General features: G+C 35.9%; 1 protein-coding gene and 1 long non-coding RNA gene across 6 annotated transcripts in view; one reads left to right on the top strand and one right to left on the bottom strand.

Annotated features, from left to right (window-relative positions):
- Positions 1–1,899: 1,899 nt before the first annotated feature.
- On the top strand, positions 1,900–4,485 carry LOC120083311 (uncharacterized). The gene is made up of 2 exons (XR_005483401.2): positions 1,900–2,592; positions 4,237–4,485. It is a non-coding gene; the product is annotated as an uncharacterized LOC120083311 (long non-coding RNA).
- A 5,844-nt stretch (positions 4,486–10,329) lies between these two features.
- Positions 10,330–22,258, bottom strand: part of LOC120083551 (HEAT/U-box domain-containing protein) — a 36,614-nt gene continuing 24,685 nt past the window's right edge. For 3 of the 5 annotated variants that reach the window (XM_039039354.2, XM_039039351.2, XM_039039356.2), the window contains exons 13-17: positions 13,751–14,796; positions 13,174–13,626; positions 11,545–11,775; positions 11,165–11,206; positions 10,330–11,025 (exon numbers count right to left, since the gene is read on the bottom strand). In XM_039039354.2, the coding sequence (XP_038895282.1) occupies positions 10,798–11,025; positions 11,165–11,206; positions 11,545–11,775; positions 13,174–13,626; positions 13,751–14,796 (2,000 nt within the window). In that variant the 3' untranslated portion in view covers positions 10,330–10,797. The remainder of the gene's footprint in view (positions 11,026–11,164; positions 11,207–11,544; positions 11,776–13,173; positions 13,627–13,750; positions 14,797–22,258) is intronic. The other 2 variants (XM_039039355.2, XM_039039352.2) reach the window with 1 other exon arrangement.

A 22,258-nucleotide genomic window follows, 5' to 3' on the forward strand; every position in this document is an offset into this window, starting at 1 on the left:
AAATGGGTCTTTTCCACGTGCGAGCGAGAGGAAGAGGGAGAGCGAGATGAGCAAAAGCGAGATTGCTTTTCTGCGTGCGTGCAAGTATATTTTGGTAATTTCACCCCAATTGGACGTTAGCAAAGGGTCATTTGACGGGCATTTCATACCTAATTTTTGGATCATCCATCCGACAGACCCGTCATACAAATTAGGTGAGATGAGTATTATAAGTATACTAGACAACAAGGCATTAGCAATATATGTATAAATTATTTTTTAAAAAATGCTTAGAAACTCAAATAAAGATTAGAAGTTTAATTAAAAAGAAGTTGAGCAACAATCATAATCATTTAAAAAACTTAGGGTTGTTTGGGGCACTGACATGAGTTAGTTGAATTTTTAACTCAACTCAATGTTTGGTCCACCAACTTCACAAGTCGGAGCTAAATAACTCAATTCTTCCTACTTCAATAATGTTTACTATTGAAGTTTGCACATTAATCAAGGAACTCCATCTTTTTCTCTTTCTCTCTCTCTCCCTCAAATGTTTTGAATAAGTCCATCCACTGATCACTGGTAATGACCAACTCCAGCGATAACCATCATTGGTGAGATGCTCTAGCGATCACCTCTAACGTCCAACTCTGATAACGACCACTATTGACAATATGCTTCGACGGTCCCTCCTGCAACCAAATTCGGACAATTACTTCTGACGACGACCACCTTCAGCAAAGATCACACTCGACAATTATCTCTAGCGATCACCTTCGACTTCCAACTCCACGCAACTACCACCTTTAGTGATCAACTTTGACGATCACCTCCGATGACCAACTCTATCGATCTTCTCCAAGGACTAACTTTTACAACCAACTCAACCAATTATATACTAAAAAAACAAAAACTAAAACAAAAAATACTTGGTCGGTGAAAAAGTTTTTAAATAAAAAATTAAAACTATTAGTTTATGTTGTTTAACAGTCGTCTTATATAGTAGTTTATACCTTCATGACTTTACTTCTGGTATGACCCAAAATGCCTCATACAATTGATGATAGTTGATTGCATTCTCAACATCAACATACATGCATATAAACCCTAAGCTACAATTGACATAAGAAGCAATAAAAAGCTTTAAACACCTTGATGACTTTTTTTTTTTTTTTTTTTTTCATGTGCGTGCACAGGTGGGTGTATATTACACTCATACGTTCCACTAATGTGAAAGTATATTATATTTTTTTTATTTGTATAAGACAAGAGTATTTTGTTCACCTCAAATACAATGGTTACATGTAAAAAATTATAAAATATATGTGAATAGTTAAGTTGACATCTCAATTGAGTATTAAAATTTTGAAAAAATGTAAACTAACAAGTTAAGAAAACTAAAATAACCACAAGAAAACCATACTTTTATAGATTAAAAAAAGAAAAATTTCATCAGATACCAATTTTGCACCCCAAATATAAACTTCCTAATTTCAAACTAAACAATTCTGCTCTCCGAACACAGGCTTCCTAATTCCACAGACATATTAACTCTGGACTTCGTAACTCATTTTAGCGCCCAAACAATCCCTGGAAAACATATAATATAAGTGGGCCAAAATAAACCTTAAGAGTAATGGTAGTAGATGACTAAGTCGGCCAAAATATTTATAAATATTATAGAAAATATATGCCCATTAGTTGCTCATGCTTAATGTTCATTGGCCATGGGTCATGTAACACTCCGGGTTTTTCATAATTCAAATTCTATAATTTCGTAAAATTTGAGGACAATTTTGTTAATTTCGAAATTCAGTTTTGTTTAAAGGAAAGATTTGGATTTATGTCACATCAATTTAACTTTAAGTTAATATCGAGAAATTATTTTAAATTGAAGAAAAGGGGTTTTAGAAATATATGTTTATTTATATATATGTTTGGGAAGGAAAGAATGAAATAAGGATAAAATAAAATAAAATCTTCTTTTTATTTTATTCTTATTCTTTTTAGTTTTTTTTTATTTAATTATTATTTTATCTCCCCCTCTTCTTCAGCTCGTGCGCACCACAACCAAAAAAAAATAAATAAAAAGAAGAAGAAGAAGAACCCTCGCCGCCGCTCGCCCTGCACGTTCGTCGACTCCAATCACCCCTGATCGCCGCCGTCTGGATCCGCTCAAATATGAGGGCGAACGCGCAGCCCAGCGCCAGTTGTTCGCCTCTTCGCGCCGCCAACCCGTCGTTCGTCCACTCGCGTCAGCTGTTCGATTCGTGCAGCAGAGCCTTGCGCCGTCCGTTCATTCCTGTAGCTGGTGCCATTGCTTGCTCGTCTTCCACCTCTGATTGAGGTCGTGCCGGTCTTCCCACGCGAGCAAACCCAGTCGAGCAACGCTGTCATCAAGACCGGATCCACGCCTTTCCTCCGTCCGCATAGCCGCCGATCGTCTTCCAGCCGTCAGATCTGTGGTGCAGCATTAGATTCGACGTCTAGCTGCCCAGCCACGCAGGCTTCTTCTGGCCACTGCTCGTCGCACTGTCGCTGGAGACCACGCGGTGCCTGACCTCTCTCTTTCGTTCGCCACCATCTTGTCGGTTTTTGAGTGTTGAGACTGGTTGGGTAAGTGTTTTTTTTGAACTTGGAAGATTTATTGTTAACTAGGATTAAGTATGGATTGATTAACCCATAATGTTGGGATTCTAGAATCAAGGTTTGGGAGGATTTTGAGGTGGTCTACCAAGTTTGAAGTTTAAGATCAATTTCGATGGAAAATTTGTTAAGGTTGGTAAGTCTTTGTGAGACTTGAAAATTAACCTTGGACCAAGCCACAATTTCATTATAGATAAAATTGGAGACCTTGAGTAAATTGGTTAATTGGAAAGGACTTAAGGGATTAATTTAAATATTGGATTTATTATAGGTGTCGCTTCAAGGCTTTGCTTGACAAGGAGGGGATAAGCTTGCTTGAATTAATTAAATTTATGATTTATTTTGAGGATTTTAAGACTAATTACAAGGATAATTTTGACTATTTTGAGATTTAATGGACTACTTAGAAAAGATATATGAGCATGTGATAATATGTCTGAAGCGTTTTAATGTATGAGCATGATTTAGAATTTTATGAGACATATTAAAAGTACGATTGAGCATGACCTTAAATTATGAGTTAAGAGGCAATACTACTGGAATGTCTTAAAGCTAGGTGAAAGTTGGAGCATTTGTTGATGTACATATTTATGTGATTTATTATGAAAGTGTGTAAGCTATATGATGTATTATGAAATTTCAAATGTTTGATTGTTTACATAAGTTAGTGCATGAAACTGATGTACTAGAGTTGACCCATTAAAACTAGATTAAAACATGTACGTTGAGGTTAATTAACATGACCTTGATGAGGAGATTTTAGTGGACTCAAGATTATGTGAATGTTATATGTAATATGAAGTTAGATGCAATCTCTTTTCCTTTCCAGATTATGTGACTGCATGAAAGTGATGCATGTCCAAGGGCGCTAGTACATGAAAGAGATGTACTAGGGTTGGTGTATATGAAAGTGATACATACTTCGAGGGTACTGGGGTGTACATAAGAGGTGCACGCTCAGTGTACGAAAGAGGTATGCATCCCTACATTCATAGAGAAGATCTGAGATGTACGAAAGAGGTACACACTCAGTGGGTTGTGTATACGAAAGAGGTGTATACATAACTAGGTGTACGAAAGAGGTACATACTTAGTGGGTTATGTGTATACGAAAGAGGTGTATACATAACCAGATGTACGAAAGAGGTACACACTCAGTGAGTTATGTGTATACGAAAGAGGTGTATACTTAACTAGATGTACGAAAGAGGTACACATTCAGTGGGTTATGTGTATACGAAAGAAGTGTATACATAACCATGTGTACGAAAGAGGTACACATTGAGTGAGTTATGTGTGTATGAAAGAGGTGTATGCATAACCATGTGTACGTAAGAGATTGTGTTTCCTTCGGGATTCATCAGAGATTGCGTTTCCTTTGGGATTCACCAGAGGTTGTGAGTCCTACGGGACTTACTAAAGGTAGTGGACATACTTAACTACAGTAGGATAGAAATAAGTTTTTCATGTATGTATGTGTCTTAGGAGGACTAGAGCAGTTTATATGTTTCATCAGAGGTAGGCATCTAGATGACATAAATGCTTAGCCTGCCCCAGTAGTGGGGTTACTTACTGAGTATTTTATACTCATATTTTCTCATGTTGTTGTTTCAGGTAAAGGTAGAGATGCACCAGCGATTGACAAGTGGAATTCATGATCCAGCCACTGGACCAGTGTTATGCTTCCGCTCATGATGTTTAGATTTCTTTCCATGTTTTTTTCAATTTTCAGTTTTGCTGTTTGAAACTTAAACTTACTATTAAGAGTTGTTTTCAGACTTATTATTATCATTTATGATTTATGGGTACCCTATTATTTGTTTTAATATTTGAATTTAATGAAGGACTTTTGAACTTACCTTATTTACTTAGCATTTATTTCATCGTAAAAGGGTGTCATTTTAAGTTCCATGCATGCATGTATTTAGTAACGACCTAACTTAAGTCCTAGGAGTCGGGTCGGGTCGGGTCGATTTTATTTTATTTTATCCTTATTTCATTCTTTCCTTCCAAAATATAAATATATATAAATAAACATATATTTCTAAACCCCTCATTTTTTTTCCAATTTAAAATAATTTCTTGATATTAACTTAAAGTTAAATTAATGTGACAAATCCAAATCTTTCCTTTAAACAAAACCGAATTTCGAAATTAACAAAATTGTCCTCAAATTTTACGAAATTATAGAATTTGAATTATGAAAAACTCGGGGCATTACATGTCATGTCCCCCATTTTCCAAAGTGTTATCTATGTGTCTTGTAAATACTCATTTTTAGTGGTCATGTAATCCACCTCCTATTTGTCAAATTGTCTATAGTGAAATTTGGTAGATTTTGAAAGACATGCATGGGGCAAATTCCAAAAAGTTTGGAAAAAGTGGAGAAATCCATAATTTGTTATTTTATTTGCTTTTGTTATTTATTTATTTTATATATTTATATATATTATGTTTAATTTATTTTATTATTTATTTATTCCATATATTTATATATATTTATTTATTTTAATATTATATTTTATTGACATTCTTTTTCTCGTTGTGCTTCTTAAATTCACAACAACAATTACAATAAATATTCTAAGGATATTGCAAACATGGTAGACTAGTTTTCCTTTATATTTAAAATTTTCTCAATTCCAATTTAACTCATATATAGTTAATTAGTGATGGATTAATAATATTAACATGTGATATTAGTAGAAATTTCCAAAAAATCCATAGGGTCGGGGTCCCACGGGGACCCATCCCGAACGGGACGGAAAATCTCTGAATACAAGGGGAATGGGGGAGGGAGTGGGGAATTCTTTTTCCCCATTTGTAGTTTGAGACCGGGATGGGGAATATATTCCCCGCCCCCATCCCTGTCCCGCCCCGACTTTTATATGTATGTTATAAATTTATAATATATATATATATATATTAATATTAATATTGTAGACTTTGTTAAGATAATTATGGAGGTTTTAATTATTTAAGTTTAAGATTTTATTATTTTAATTCTTTAGATGTTGTAATATTTAAGATAGAATGTTCTAATTATTGAATTTTAATTTATAAAAATTATGAGAATTTAACATTTTAATTATATCTTTTTAAATTGAATGTGTATTATTAGTTTTATTACCAAAATTGATAATATTTTATTTAAATGAAAGTTGTATTGGATATGTTTAAGGAATTTTTAAAAATATATATTTAATTAAAAAAAATTGTTAGAAAAAAAATGAAGGTGGAGAAATTTTCCCTACGCGCGATCCCCGCAAAATCCCCGCCTCATTCCCCGTGAAAAAATTCGTGGGGATGAGAAATTCTATCCGTAAACTTTTATCATGTTACTAGTTGACTTACCCTTAGATGTATCACTGGTTCCCTTGTCATAATTAACTTGCATAATGATTATGATATTCCCTTGTCATAATTAACTTGCATAATAATTATGATATTAACTTGCATAATGATTTTTTTCTTTCAAACATTTTTTTGTAGTGATTTGAAATTATGGTTAATCTTCCCCCCTTTTTTGTGTGTATGAGTGCTAGACTACAGTCATAATTTTTAGGATTAAGAAACCAAATGTAGGGGGTTAAAATTGAAGGAACTCTTATACAAGAGTACCTACGAGCGAAAGCAGATCTTTCCAATTCATTGTGACAAAATTTTCACATATACATTCAAACATATAGATATGCATTCATAACACTAAATTACTGGCATGCTAAAAGGATAAATAAACAAAAGACCGAGAGAACATACCAGTTGAAGACTTTCTTCACTTGAAAACTCGTTCTCTCCACAAACGAACTTCTTTCGCTAGAATGTTAAACTAGCAAGTAATCGTCTAGCAACACCCCAGTCTTCTATACAAACATCTTTGCACGAACACAAGGAAACGGGGACGACACCACCACTCAGAGCCCTCAGTATTCTCGGAGTGAGAATCCAAAGGGTGGACTTTGAAGGAATTGGTAGATGTGAGGAAAGGCTATCGTGTACTAAGATCAAGCAAGTGGGAGAATGGAAAGATTATTGTATAGTCGAGTGCTTGATCGTTTAGTGCGCGATACACGATCGTGTAGTCAAAGTTGGGCAATCGTCTATACGACCATTTAAAGTAGCTCAATCGCTAAGAGATCATTTAGTGAACGGTAAGCGGTCATTTAGGAAAGTGCGGGTGCGAGTGTGTGATCGTTTAGTGAACAGTAGGCTATCATATAGGCTCTCAAACACTATGCGATCAAATGCTTAACACACCGTGAACAATTATGTGTATATCTTATAAAAATGAAAACCATTTTCATTTTATTCTTCATTTACTACAATTGAATTGAACTTCCCATTAACGCACGAATTCAAAGAAAAAGTCGGTCAATTATCTTATAACCGTCCAATTAATAAAATAATATATATAATCATATTATATTCATCACCTATAGTTTGATATCATATATCAATTATAATGTTTTCTCCTCTACTTGATATAAATCATATTTATATCCAATTTCCTCCAAAATAATGAATCTCATACATTTAGTCAATCATATCATATATAATTAACCAGTTCAATTATATCATATATAATCAAACTCCCTCTTGTCAATTTGAACATTTCAAACTGACCCAAAAACTGATTCTCAACTTGTATCCAAACTACCAAGGGGACCTTATATTGACCTATGGCTCGAAGCTCCAACGGTACATGAATAGCTGACTAAACTCTTTAGCCACGAGATCTACCATCCATTAACCGCCAGACATTCCACTAAAGATTGACAACTAAACTTTTCTTACCACAAATATATTTCTGTGTCCATCGGATATAACCAATCATGAGTACGATAACCCTTCACAAATGCTCGTAAGTACAACAGGACCAATTTACCGTTTTGCCTCTATAGTTACATCTCACTTCTTAAGTACCACTGATCCCTCTAATGAACAATACAAATAGTCCAACTATGTGTGAACACCTCTCGGGCCATGAGAAGGTGTGTGGCACCACATCGTTCAAGCCCTGGGATCAGCCCTTAAGGGAGCTATCTATCTATTTACCCCTGCTTCAGGGAAGGAGTGAATTCTATCGTGTATAGCTGAGTTCCCAGCTCCCAAATCAGACGAATCCCTAAAGTGGTAAGTTTGAGTTGGCGGCCTGGCCACTCACACCCATGAAAATCAAAGGACCGCCCTCAATGGTAGGAGTTCCTAACTCACTCAGGATTGAGGTCATGTTACCTATGGTCATCCTAGTGAAGTGAAGTCTCTGTCATGAATGGTGTTATATAACGAGACGTTAGCACTTCGTGGTCAGGTCTTATACAGACTCTTTGTATAGGACGCCCCCGCTTGCATGTCTCCAACACGAATGATTAGGATCAGACCATCTACGACAAGTCACAACACTTATAACTATTCCACAAAGCGGTCCGCATCAGTAACGTTACCAGGATAAAGTTTCCCTCCTATATCCATATACTATAGATCATTTTGGTTATCACTAAAGACATGATCTACTTTATATCACCACATACATGCTTAAGTTACATAAAGACAATCAGAGATTTTAGTTTATTGGCTTGTGTTAAAGTAAATAAAACATTTAAATGTGCAAAGTCAAGAAGTGAAGTAAATATCATATATTAAACATTACAAGCATTTGTAGAAATTGTTTACAAACTACAGGACACGAGACTTTAGGGCATCAACCCCAACAAAAATAGATTATTTTTTTTAATGAATGTAATAGGTTTGAGAAAAATTTCCCTTCATTTCCTACCTCTTATCAATGCTAGCTAATGACTATTAGCAATAACTGTCGATCGATCGCTTGTAACCTCTAGATTGATTGTTGATCATCAGTAACCTTCTTCTCCTGACCGTCGATGACCAACCACCAAGAACCTTAATCGTCTTGTGATTGTTAGCCACTGACCACCATGACCGTTGGCCAGTCGTCATAACTACCGCTGATCGATCATGGTGATTGTACTGTAACAGTTGACTACTGGTCACCATGACCGTCAATGGCTGATGACTAACCATTTGTGATCGTTGTCAAATGATTGTCAATGACAGATTGCTCGCCACTCATAACCGTCAGCTACTAACCACCATGACTGTCAACAATGGACAGTTGGATGTTTGTAATCGTCAGGAACTGATTGTTGTAAGCATTGACGACCGACGTTTGGTCGCCTGTGTTCATTGACAACCGTCATTAGCCAACCACCCGTTATCGTTGGTTTGTTGGTGACTTTTTTTTCCCTCTTACCTCCTTCGTCATTTTCCCTTTCTTCCTCCCCTTCTCTTGGATTTTTCATTCTTATACATTTCTTCATTATAACAAAATTAAAATAACAAAAACAAACTCCTTTTCCCTTTCTTCCTTCCCTTCTATTGAGTTTAAAGCAAAATTAAATTTGTTATAACTAAATTTCAAAGTTATGTTATTTTGTTACCAAAAACTAAATTTATTATATAAATAACCAAATCATTGTCATTCCTGCACTAAACACACACTTTAGAAACATAGGCTTCCAAACCTTGCACTCCAAACACAGATCTTTGAGATTCCCAAAGTTCATAACCCCCTCAAATAAGTCCTTAGACATTTGATTCCCAGACATTTGATTTCAAACCCTACATACATTTTGATTGAACTCTATAAATGATTGAGCCATTATTGATAGATTTCAATTAAAACACATGTAGTCTATCCATGATAAAATATGCTATTGTTGATAAATTGTCACTATTCTATAACAACTCACCAGTATTATTGGACATGAAAAACTTTCATGACAAGTCAACTATATGCACAAAGTATGTTGTGTGATAAACTATATTCACAAGAAATATTTTCATGGCAAGTCAACTACATATACAATGGATGCACAAAGGATGATATGTTATCAATTATGTTATCAACATGCCCACGAGACTGATAGGCTTCTATTAATGATAGAAGTGTTTATTAGTGATGAAAACATATCACCGATAGATGTAGACCACAAGTTTAAGTGAGAGACAATTAAAGTCTCATTTGATAACTTTAATTTTTAAAAATTAAGTTTTTAAACACTATTTTCATCTATGATTTTCTTCATTTTGTTATCTACCCTTTAAAGTTAGTTTTAAAAACCAAGTTAAGATTTGAAAACTAAAAAAATAGTTTTAAAAACTTGTTTTCATTTTTAGAATTGGACTAATAATCAAGAAAGATGAAAACCATGAGAAACCAATTAAAAACAAGCATAATTTTCAAAAAATTAAAATAAAAATCAAATAGTTATTAAATTTATTTTAAATTTGGCTACATTTGCCATATTATGGTCACGGCCATGTTGGATACACTAATTTGAGGTGTAACCCCTATGAATTTTAAATATTCGATCGCAAAATTATTTAAAATTTCTGACTGTCAATATGAACATAACACAACTGCACGATGTGCCATCTACCATAAACCTAAAAGAGAAGAAATATATATAGATATCTAACGGCATTTTAAGGTGTCAATACACAATACAGTTATCTCAAATAAATTGCCAATATTGAATTCCCAAATTTGGATCCGAAAAAATCCTTTTAATCCATGACCAACGTTTGAGACAGGTGCTCCCCGTCGGCCGTCACCATCAGAGCAATGAAACACAATTACAGATATTATCATTTTAGTGTAAAAATGGATCACATGAACTACTGGAATTGGTAAAACATATAAAACTCTGGCATTCAGACTTCAAAGTTCTGAATTCTTGCACTTCCATGGAGTTGGTTAGCTCGAGAAAAAGTCCGAACAAAAACCTATATGATAACTTATATACAAATCCAGTAAATTACAAAAGCAAACTTTACCCAGCCTGTATATTACACTTGGGTTGGGTAAAATAAATACAAATAGAAAGTAAGTTAAGAACAGTATCATCGTCTGTCTTGATCCCCTATGTCTATATTGTCCAAAACTGGAGAGAGTTGGTAGTTCTGTTCTTCCCCACATTCATTTCTTATTTCCTTCTTTCTAGGATGGGGACAGAGGCCTCTTTGCAAGAGAATACAAGAATTAACGCTTCGAGTTTCTGATTGTGTGTACCTCTCAGCTCAGCTTCACCATTATTTCAGCGCGGATGCAAGAATTATCCTCAAAACTGGTCGTCCCGCTGGAAGGAATCCAGGTTAGAACGGAGACTGGCACAGAGGACAGGTGGATTTATGTGAAGTCGAAAACCATTTATAAAGGCAGGCTGAATGGAACTTGTGCTTGCAGGTCTTGCATGCCAAGCGGGGAATGCTGTGGTTGACTGTGTGGATTACACTGTAACAAATGGGACACTCTTCAACTCCTTCAAACTCCTTGTCAAAATTACGCTTCCATATCCTTATTGCTTCAGCTAAAGCACCATTCTGCATAACACGAGAGAAACCTATATCATCCACTATTGCCCCAAATGCCCCTATATACATAACCCTAATCATGCAGGTTCACTCATTTGCCTTAACAAGCAATCTTATTATTCTGTTGCCACTTGTCAGAGCTATCTACCTCTGACCATCTATTGGTCTCTCCACACAGCATTGCCTTCGCCTAGCAAATTTTGTGAAACAGAAACAAAACTTTTCATTGATGAAATGAAAAGAGACTAATGCTCAAAGTACATGAAGCATAAGAGTAAAGATACAACAAATCAAAGAGTCCTTAGCAATTCATCATTCACATCTTTCACACCTAACCTAATAAATGAAATATCTGATCTGGAGCTTCATATTTTAGTATAGATCTATCAGTCTGTCTATCTATATATAATTACTTACCTTTTTTTGTTTTAAGATTTAAGATGACAGAGCTAAGATTTTGAATCCTTTCAGCAAACCAAAAAGAAAAGAAAAGAAAAGAAAAGAAAATACAGATACAAATACAAATACCTGATTACGGACAAATGACATCATGGATAATAACCACTTCCGCTGCTTAACTTCACTGATTCCCAAGCTCCTCATACAATCAACATCAACATGCCTTAGTGGATATGATGAAGGAAGGCGAATTACTAGGTCCATCCCCGTCTCATCTTTGGTATATGTAGCAATTACCTCATTGGCTGATTTACTTACAACAACTGAGAAATTTTCATCAGCAAATTCTGCTTTTTTTATCTGCCAAAGAAAATATTATTGTAAAAGAATGATAGCATTGAACTTTAATCCTACAAAATAATATCCACATGAAGGTTATAGTTTTATCCCTTTATGCGACTCTGCGTTAGCATTTAAGCACGGTGCTTTGGTTGATTGACCAATTTCATGCAAGGGTATAAGCATATGTTGAGCCTTTACATTTTACATTACAAGCTAAGAAAAAATTGCACCAATGGCCCATTTGACAAGGCCTAAAATAAAATTTGACCCTCCTAAAACTTAAGTTCCATAACTTGTTGTTTGTGTCATCAGAAGTTAAATTACAGAATTAACTTATGTATGCGTGTTGATACTCGATGCTCGTGTTACTCATTCTCGTTACTCATTGAATTTTACTCTTTTTGACTTTTTTTCGAGTTCCCCTTCCTTCAAATGTATGGTATAGCGAGAGTAGATAGCGAGTAATGAGAATTCAAAAAAAAGAAAAAGAAATATATAATAATAAAAAAAGAGAAACGATAATTACCTTAATAAATCGCGAAGGGGGGATAGAATTTTTTAAAATAGGAGTGAGTAACGAGAATCGAGAGCGAGAGCAAAGTACCAACATACATACATAATAAGACAATTCCTTAATTGCACTTCATGATGACATAAATAAAATGTTATAAAACTTATGTTTTTAGAAAATGAGACGAATTTTATTTGGACCGTGTACAAGTACAAAGGGTCATCAGTACCCCCCAAAAAAAAAAAAACCCACAAGCTAAGGCCCCGTTTGGTAACCATTTGATTTTTAGTTTTTGTTTTTGAAAATTAAGCCTATTTCATCCACATATCTTACCATAATTTACATTTTTCTTAAGTATAATAGTTGAATTCTTAGCCAAATTCTAAAAACAAAAACAACTTTTTGGAAGCTACTTTTGTTAGTTCTCAAAATTTAGCTTGATTTTTTAAACCATTAGTGAAAAGTAGATAACAAAGGAAGAAATTTGGAGGTGGAAGTAGTATCCATAGACTTGATTTTAAAAAATAAAATGGCTACCAAATGGGATTTAAGTAATTAGTCGGTAAAGGGTATTGGCATGTCTTGCATGTGCTACTGACATTGATAAAGGAGGCAACGGTGCAGACTTAGAACAAGTATCTAAAGACTTTTATGATGTGTTTTGGATTATCCACCGGGCCCACCCCCATCTCTAGTCATACTTTTGCAAAATAATTCTGAGCACCACTCAAATGAAGCCTTCTAATTGAGCGACTAAATTCAAGGAGCTTAATTTCACCTATCTTAGATAAGTTTAAAAAGTAAAAATATTTATACTGTCAAAAAAATTAGCTTCACCACAAGACTTCCAGAAACAGAAAATAACCTGCCTTGGTCACGCAAAAGAGAGTGAAGAGAGCACATACCTGGGACAATTCATTTGCAATAAGAGAAGGACTGCACCATGCTTTTGTAAAGGATTCAATTGCAGTAGACTTTGAACGGTCACGCAAATCACTAAACCACCCTCGAACATAAGCAGGAAGAACACGGAGCATCAAGCCAAATATTGCTCCAGCAAACAATGACAGTTTCACTGGTTCAATGGGCCAAAGAAATTCCACAGAAAACAATAATGAACCTGTGGTAATGGCTTGGTTTGCTGCAGTTGCGGCTTCTGATAGCCCTGCTGGAAGTTCTGTATCTTTCTTCTTCTGAAGAGCCATGCCTTCGACAGGTATATGCTGGAAAAGGCAGTCTAATATCCTTGAACTAGCAGAGTTCTGAATGTATTGGACTAATCTTTCCCTTGCAGATGAGGATGGGGGCAATGACCATAAGTGTGACAGCAACAAAGACCAAGCAAGATATATATTCACCTATGAAGATTAAATCGTTTGTATCAGAAGTTCCTATTAAAGAAACAACTATCAACAGAAATTAGATTGTGCTACAGCTTTTGGCATTTCAATGGCAAGTAAATATTGGAGACAATGTGCTCACCCTTTCTTGGGCAATCAACTCCATGTCAAAAACATCATCAGGGAGTTTCTCGATCAATAATAATATTTCCTCCTTCAAGAGCACATTATATTCTGATGAAAAATCAACTTGAGTTGACCCCTGTTCGGTTGTGATATCATAATCCAGGTAGCAAGAAGTATTTTCATGAATAATTGCGGAGTAAGAAATTGGTTCAGTTGAGAGCATAACATAGGCAGCATATTGTAATGAAGGAAGCGGTTTAAGGGAAAAAAGGATGCCATATAAAGAACTAACAGCCCCTTTACAGAGTCCCCAAAATTCAATTGATTTCACGGCTCTCTCTCTAGCATCTTTTGAGGATTTAGTAACACTTGAAGCTATCAAGTCCCAGAAATAAGGAAGTTCAAGTCTTGAGGATGATATAATGGATGCAGCCTTATCACTGCAGGAGCATGCAATGGCCTCAGAAATTCCAGTGCAAAAGAACATGCGAAGAATACCTTCAACAATGCGATCATTGACATGGTTCAATTTATCTAATCTCTGGGGGCTTGAACTTTCCACATCTTTCAGGCCTTGTAGCCCAAGGGAACCATTAAACAAAGAAAATGATAAAAGGGCATTTCTTGAAACGCAAAAAGGGATTGGGTCCGAAATCTGAACACTTCGCTCAAGCTTTTCTAAAATTTCATTTAAATTCATAGCAGTAGAGCTTTTGACAATAATATCATTCACGCTTTCAGCAATTTCCTCCATTATTACAACGGCTGATTGGATCCAACTCATTAACTGGACCAACAGAAACTCCCAATCTTCATCATTGAATAGCTTCCAGCAGTAACCGACAGAAACAACCATAAGCTCTGACAATAACATTTGTACCCATGGCGCATGATTAACTGCAGGTGATCTACCTGATGTTTTCCTCTGTTTCCGAAATAATTCCAATAAGAGGCTGCCTTCCTCAGTGCTTATGTTTCTGTCCAGCTTCAACGTTTGTAAACCTCCCATGGAACTACTGAAGGGATAGCAAGATATCACCAACAAAAGCCAATCTTCCATATCTGCCAGAAGAGATCGAAATCCATTACGGATAACAAATAATGTCCACGCAACAATAAATAGACCACAAATCACAAAAATGATAAAGCAGGTTAAATGTATATTATATATAGACCCGAAGATTTTTGGCCTTTTTTTTCAATTTAGTTCCAATTGTTTAAAAGTTTTCAATATGGTTCTTTAGTTTTAATATTTTTCAATTAGTTTCTCACTATTGGCGAATCTTAAAATGGATTGATAATAAACTTATGTGACATAATATATAGTGAATTTATGAAAATTTTAAATAAAAAAAGATGCCCAATAGAAGGAAGATAAGTTCCAATTTCCCCAAATTTTAAAAGAAGTTTCAGGTTCTCTCATCTTAGATGAGCTTTTTCCTCGTTGAGAATTTTGTGAAATCATTAAACATTTAAGTCAAAGAAAGTTTATCATCAATCAATTTTAACATTTACCAACGATGGACTAAATTTGAAAATATTAATACATGAAGGACTAAATGGAAACTTTTTAAACAATAGAGACTAGATTGCAAAACTACACAAATATTAGGGACCAACACACATATTCATCCATAAATTATTAAAAGAAATATCCATATTCCATAAATATAAAATGAAAGCTGTAATTATCAATAAGCATTCATAGCAAACATTGCACCCATCACTCCAGATAAAGAGCAAGGACTAAAAGAAGAGTACAATCAGCACCGACATATCAAACTGCCGACTTTTGCAATTTCATGTCATTAAAGAAATTATTGGTTTCATACACATACACACGTATAAAGAAAACTGCTGCACTTGAGCCTTATATATTTGATGAAAAAAATGAAAGTCATCAAGATAAATTAGAATATTCATTTAGTAGAAAAAGGATGCTCCCTCTTTTCATTTTTCCATTTATTCACAGGTCATCAAATATTGTATAGATTTCTATTAGGATACCATGTTGGAATAAATGGTATGTGACCATTTGTGTAGAGTTGCATTGTTTCATGAACGAATATGTTCTTTAAAAAATAACTAACTTTAAGAAACAACATGACAATTCGAATGGCCACGAATAGTCTACAAATATACCTCCAAATTGCATTAAAAAAAACTATTTTATAATCACTTTTCTCCCATGAAACTTTCTGCCGTTTTATCAAGTTTTTTAAGTTCGGTTTATTTCCACAAAGCATAGTTCGTTGGATCTTGTAGATGAGGTGCTGCTTCCATAAAAAAGTTAATCTGTTCTACCATGAGAGACAATTACTCAAGAAACTCAGGCACTAGAGTGAGTACAATTGTCTTAAGGAGACAACGTGAAGTCGTTGGGCTTAAATTCTCTGTGTTTACAAGGTTATATACTTTCTCATATTTTTGGTTAAATTATTCATATAACATACCAAACACAGAAAATATATCAAAACACTAAAGATATTGCAATGTTAGATGATATAATATTAGGTTCGTCTCCACCCATTCGCTTAAGATTTTGTTGTGATAGTGTATGATGATGATATTATTCTTACAGAAAATGATGAAACAGGGCTGATTATTTTAAAGACAAACCTAGCTAATGATTTCCAAATAAAGGACTTGGGAACTTTGAAGTATTTCCTAGGGATGGAATTTGCTAGGTCCAAAAATGGCATTCTTGTCAACCAAAGGAATTATATTTGGGATAGTATTTCCCAAAGATGGAATTTGCTAGGTCCAAAAGTGGCATCCTTGTCAAACAAAGGAATTAGTATTTGGGATAGTATTTCCCAAGGATAAAATTTGCTAGGTCCAAAAGTGGCATCCTTATCAATCAAAGGAATTATATTTGGGATCTACTTGAAGAGACATGATTACTTGATGTATGGCAGCAGAAATCCCTATTGAGCAGAACTTAAAATTGCAAGTTGCAACAAAGAAAGAGGTAAAAAAACAAGGAAAAGTACCAAAGACTTACGGGGATACCTATATACCTCTCTCACACAGGCCCAAACACTGCTTCGCTGTTAGTGTGGTAAGTCAATTCATGCATGCTCTTGAGTCAGCTCATTTTGAAACTTTTTATAGGATCCTGAGCTATTTGAAAGGTACTTCGAGAAAGGACACATTGTTTAAAAAGCATGGCCACTTACATGTCGAAGTTTACACCGATGCTGATTGGGCAGGTAGCACCACAATAGAAGATCTACTTCTGCTAACTGCTCCTTTGTTGGAGGAGAATGCGTTACTTGGCAAAGTAAAAAAACAAAGTGCAATGACCACGAGTAGTACTGAAGAAGAATTTAGGGTGTTAGCCCATGGTATTTTTTAGGGCATATGGATAAGAAGACTATTGGAGGAATTGAAATTCTCTCAAATGATGGCTATGCGCACTTATTGTGACAACAAGGCAATCTCCATTGCTCATAATCCAGTCTTTCATGATAGGACAAAACATATTAAAGTTGACAAACACTTCATAAAAGAGAAGATTGATGCTAGAGTAATATGCATTCCCTACTTTCCTACGATAGAACAAATTGTTGATGTGTTAGCTAAAGATCCCCAGCTAAAGATCCCCAAAGTGACAATTCAACAAGTTAATTGACAAGTTGGCAATGAATGATATCTTCACACTAACTTAAGGGGGAGTGTTGATTGTTTCCTTTTGTTTTAAATATTTTCTTTGCATTTATTATATTATATTTGTTGTTTCTGTATTTTCCTTATTTGTAATGGATATTTCTTTTATTCAAGAAACTCTCTCTCGGAAAATATGAGAGAGTATTATTTTCAGCATATTTCTTATTTCTTATGTATCATGATACATCTTACATTGACTGAAATATCTGTGATTTAACATGCAACATCAAATTATTAATGCAGAAATTATAATATCAATAGCTTTTCAAATCGCGGACAAGCCCCAACTTGCATAGGTCCTTGGTTTGACCTCCTGTTGTGGTCCTTGCTTTTAATAAAGCCAAGGGGGATTACATCTCTCTACAAGAACTAGGAAAATTCAGATAGAAAAATGTTCTTTCCTCTCTCCTCTACACCCCTATCTTTCCTTAATTAACTCAGGCCACCATGTCTCGTCTGTCGCCCACTACGTCCTCTGCCATCACCCAGTCATATGGAAAAATTCTCTCTCTCCCCAATTGTGCCGATCAATGGGAAGCATTTCAAATTAACTGAGGAAAGCCGATCAAACACCCATTCCATCTTTGTTTCATGGAAGAACTCTTGAATGACTTGCCCCTCATCTTTCTTCTACGAACCATGTAACCATAAGTTTTTTTAGAAAATTGAATGATGAAGGCGACACCCTTTGGCTTGAAAAACACAGCAATAAGAATGGATACTTTGAGCTCACTCTCTTGGAATACTCTGGCCATTGCACCAACATCCTTATTCCGTCTATGGAAAATAAATTGGGATGGCTGTCCTTTTTCACACTGGTCTTGAAATACCCTAGGAAGCCCTGCCAAAACAACATTTCAGCAGTAACCTCCAAACCACATACAAAGCTGCTATTCAAACAACCTCCATCCAACCAATGCTACTCAAACAGGCCACAACACCTCTAATACGAGCCAGCACCTCCACAATTCCAGCCCTGATTTATCCGCAATTTGATTGGGATGCAATGGTGATTGTTCAACGATATAAACTTGGTGACTCATGGCCGTCTATTTGTGATTCAATTCAATCATCCCTCTTGATTCGCTGCACCATTAACCCAATTTCTGATGACAAAACACTGCTGCTAGTTTATAAGAAAACCTCCAAAAGTCTTTGCAAAAATACTGACTAGGTAACAATGGCCACCAAGGAGACTTTAACTTAAGTTTCTCTCACTTCCTTCTATATCATTCAAGCAGCTTATGGTTGCCTCACATGGAGAATGGATTGATATCTACGACATTCCTCCAACATTGTGGTTAGAAGATATCTTCAAGTGCATAGGTGATTTATGTGGTGGTTATCTCCATCCATCCATTCAAGTCGAGAGAGGCCTTAATCTCTCTTTTGCACACTTGAATATCAAAGAAACAATAGGGGCTTCATACCATGCGAGGTGCATCTTCCAAAAGAGTTGGTTGGCAGTGACCTTATGGTCAGAATTTAGGCCATGGATGTTGGATCAAGGAGCCGCTGGAGGGGTCAGCAACCGTCAACGGAATTGCATTGATGAAGATGATGTGCTTGGGAATCTACTTGATTCCAGGGTTGTTGAAAAAGGTAAATCTCATGCTATTAAATCCTTGCAATCGGATTCTCCTTCTCTCTCCCCATATTTGGAGCACACCAAATCTCCTAATTTTAAGGAGATGCCAAACTAACAACCTCTCCTCTCTCTCTTGGACAACCAACCAGTGACCCCACCATTTTTTCCTAAAATAGTTGAGCCCCTTCCTACCCTAATCCATCTGAATCTTTAAACCATCATAAATTAACCAAGCCAACAAATCTCCCCCTCCATCTGAGCCATCCAACTCTTCATTATTATCCGATCCAACAACACGCCTTAATTCTACCAACCCAACCAACTCATCGTCCTCTTTCAGCTTCCAACCCCAAAATCCTAGCCCTACCAATTCCACCTCTCCATCCTTCTCACAATCTCTCTCTCCACAGTAATTTCCATGAGGGCCCACCTCCCTACATGCTGGCACTACTTTTTCCACCTCAGCCAATAATTCCAATCTCCCTTTTGCTGGATCTGATACAGAAGGATACCTCTCCAGCCTTGCCAATGAAACAGATTTTACCAAACTGCCCTTCGAAGTGACCGTCTTTGGAGACCATCCGGATGAATCAAACCAACTACAACTATACTCCCTACCCCACCTCTGACCTTAGCCCTGCCCATGAATCCTCATCTCCAAATGATGTAATATTGAACTCTTCCACCCCGACTATTGGTCCACCTTCTCCTATCTCTCCTCCATTTCTCCAACAACAATCTCAAGCCTCATCTCCCCTCCACTGTTGTCAAAACATGGCCTATGTGTTATGGCAATCCCAACCACTCCTAATAAAACCAAGAAGCCATCTGCCACTATTAGCAAAAAACCCAAACTTTAGAGAAAATTACTTGGCCTCTATTCATCAATCCACTAAGACAAATCAACAACCTTGGCCATTAGGGAGGGTACTTTGGACCATCAATGAAATTCCTATCTTGGTCTAAATTCTTGGAGGAAGAGAACCTTGGTTATAAAGCTTATAAAACAGCATAATCCTAGTATTGTTCTCCTCCAAGAAACAAAACTACCATCAGTTGATTCCTTTTTTTATTAAATCTATATGGAGCACCTCATACATTTGTCGGACTGCTTCAGACGCCACTGATACATCAGGGGGTATTCTTATTTTTTGGAGTGAACCTAACTCTTTTGTCCTTGAGGTCATCCAAGGCCATTTCACTGTCTCTGTTCATGTTTCTTTGGTAGATGGTTATTGCTTTTGGCTTACAACGGTTTATAGCCCATCTGATAAAGTTTATCGAGCTGATTTTTGGCAAGAACTTGATGATCTGGCTGGCTTGGGAGGTGCAAATTGGGTTATTGGTGATAATTTCAATCTCACAAGGGGGTCATTGGAAAAATCTCACGATAACACAATCTCCTCCAATATGCGTGCATTTAACTAATGGATTTCTAATTACCAATTGCGAGATATTCTTTTGATGAATGGTTGCTTTACATGGTCTAGTTCTGGTCCCACTCAATATCTCTCTTCTTGATCGATTCTTTCTCACAGAGAACTGTCTTCATAGATTTAGGACTGTTACACTCAAACATCTGGATCAAACTACCTCTGACCACTTTCCATTTGCTTTATTTAAAAATGGGCTTAAAACTTAGTTCATAAGATGCACAAAGGTACTAGGAGGACAAGCCAAAGGGCATTACAAACTATTCAAATAGTCCCCCATTTGTTTTAAAAGCTGTTTTCCATTCATCCTTAGGGTTTATCCTAATTTGATGGTAAACACTCTTAAGGTCAACCTTAGAAAATATTGTTGCTCCACTAAGTTGGTCTAAAAGGTCGGGTAATCTAGGTATTGGGAACCTATATTTGATAGTTATTTTATTAATGGCCCTACAATCCACACAAAGGCGCCAAGAACCATCTTTTTTAGGGGCTAAAAAGGCGGGAACCGCATATGGACTTAAACAAGGTTGAATGTGACCTTTATTAAATAATTCAGTAATTTTTTTGTGCCAAATTTGGTATTCCTTAGGACTCGTTCTATAATGTGGTAAGTTCGGGAGGGTATGACCGGGGACCAAGTCAATATGATGTTGTATGTTTCTTAAAGGTGGTAGAGAGTCTGGACTAACAGTGATGCTGGGAAATTCATTTAAGAGTTGAACTATGGGTGGAGGAAAAGGTTCTGATTTTTCAACTATGGTGTCACCTTTAACAATGAAGGCTACTATGTCATCTTTGTTGGCAGTGAACATATCAAGGCCGTGTGTGATAGTAAATAATTGATGACTAGAGCTTTCTTTTTTGGATGATTTTGTGGTTTCTTTTTTCTTATCCTCCGTTTTATCTAAAGGTAAAAGAACCACTGTTTTGCCCATCCATGTGAAGGAGTAAGTATTGTCTCTTCCTCTATGAATTGTTTGTTATCAAACTGCCAAGGGTGGCCTAGGAGTATATGACAAGCATCCATATCTAAAATATCACACACTAGTTGGTCCTTATAATGTTGTCCTATTGAAAGAGGTATGGTGCAAATTTCATTAACTTGGGTTTCACCTCCTTTTTTAATCCAACTAACTCTATAAGGGTGAGGCTCAGGTTTGAGATTCAAAGATTGTACCAGTTTTTTGGAGAAAATATTTTCAGAGATACCACTATCAATAATAACTTGACAGATTTTATAGTGAACTGTACACCTTGTACGGAATAATTTGTGCCATTGAGGATTGGAGTCCGACTTTGGAGTGAGGAGTATCCTTTGGAGAATACAAGAGAGGTGATCACCATCTGAATCTGCAGCCGTGTATGCAAGATCATCATCCGATTGAGTGCATTCCTCTAAGTTATCTTCATCTTGAGTCGTTAACGTACGTCTTTGTGGACATTCATCAAAAGATGACCATTTTGTTCACACCTGAAACATTTTCCCAAGGAAGGACGATTATAAGGATTGAACTTTTTCTTAAAAGAATTACCTACCTTCTTGGTTCTTGCTGGTAGGATTCTTGATGGCATTTTCATCTTTCTTGGTTTACTGGTTTGAAGTAGATGAACGACTTTACTTTGGTCATAAGAATTCTTCCTTGTTTGTTGCTGTCTGTCCCAACTGCCTTTTCTTTGAAATGTTCTTGCTGGTTTATTTTCCTCATTTTCTTCCACCCCAGTAGCTAAAGTAACCGCATCTGCAAGATAAGCTAAGGGTGAAGATTAACCACTTCCTTTATATCATCACGAAGTCCATTTACAAACTGAGAGATCTGTTGTTGGTCGATCTCAA

Source organism: Benincasa hispida, chromosome 8 (assembly GCF_027475165.1).
Source record: "Benincasa hispida cultivar pf3 chromosome 8, pf3_genome.v1.1, whole genome shotgun sequence".
Lineage (NCBI taxonomy): Eukaryota > Viridiplantae > Streptophyta > Magnoliopsida > Cucurbitales > Cucurbitaceae > Benincasa > Benincasa hispida.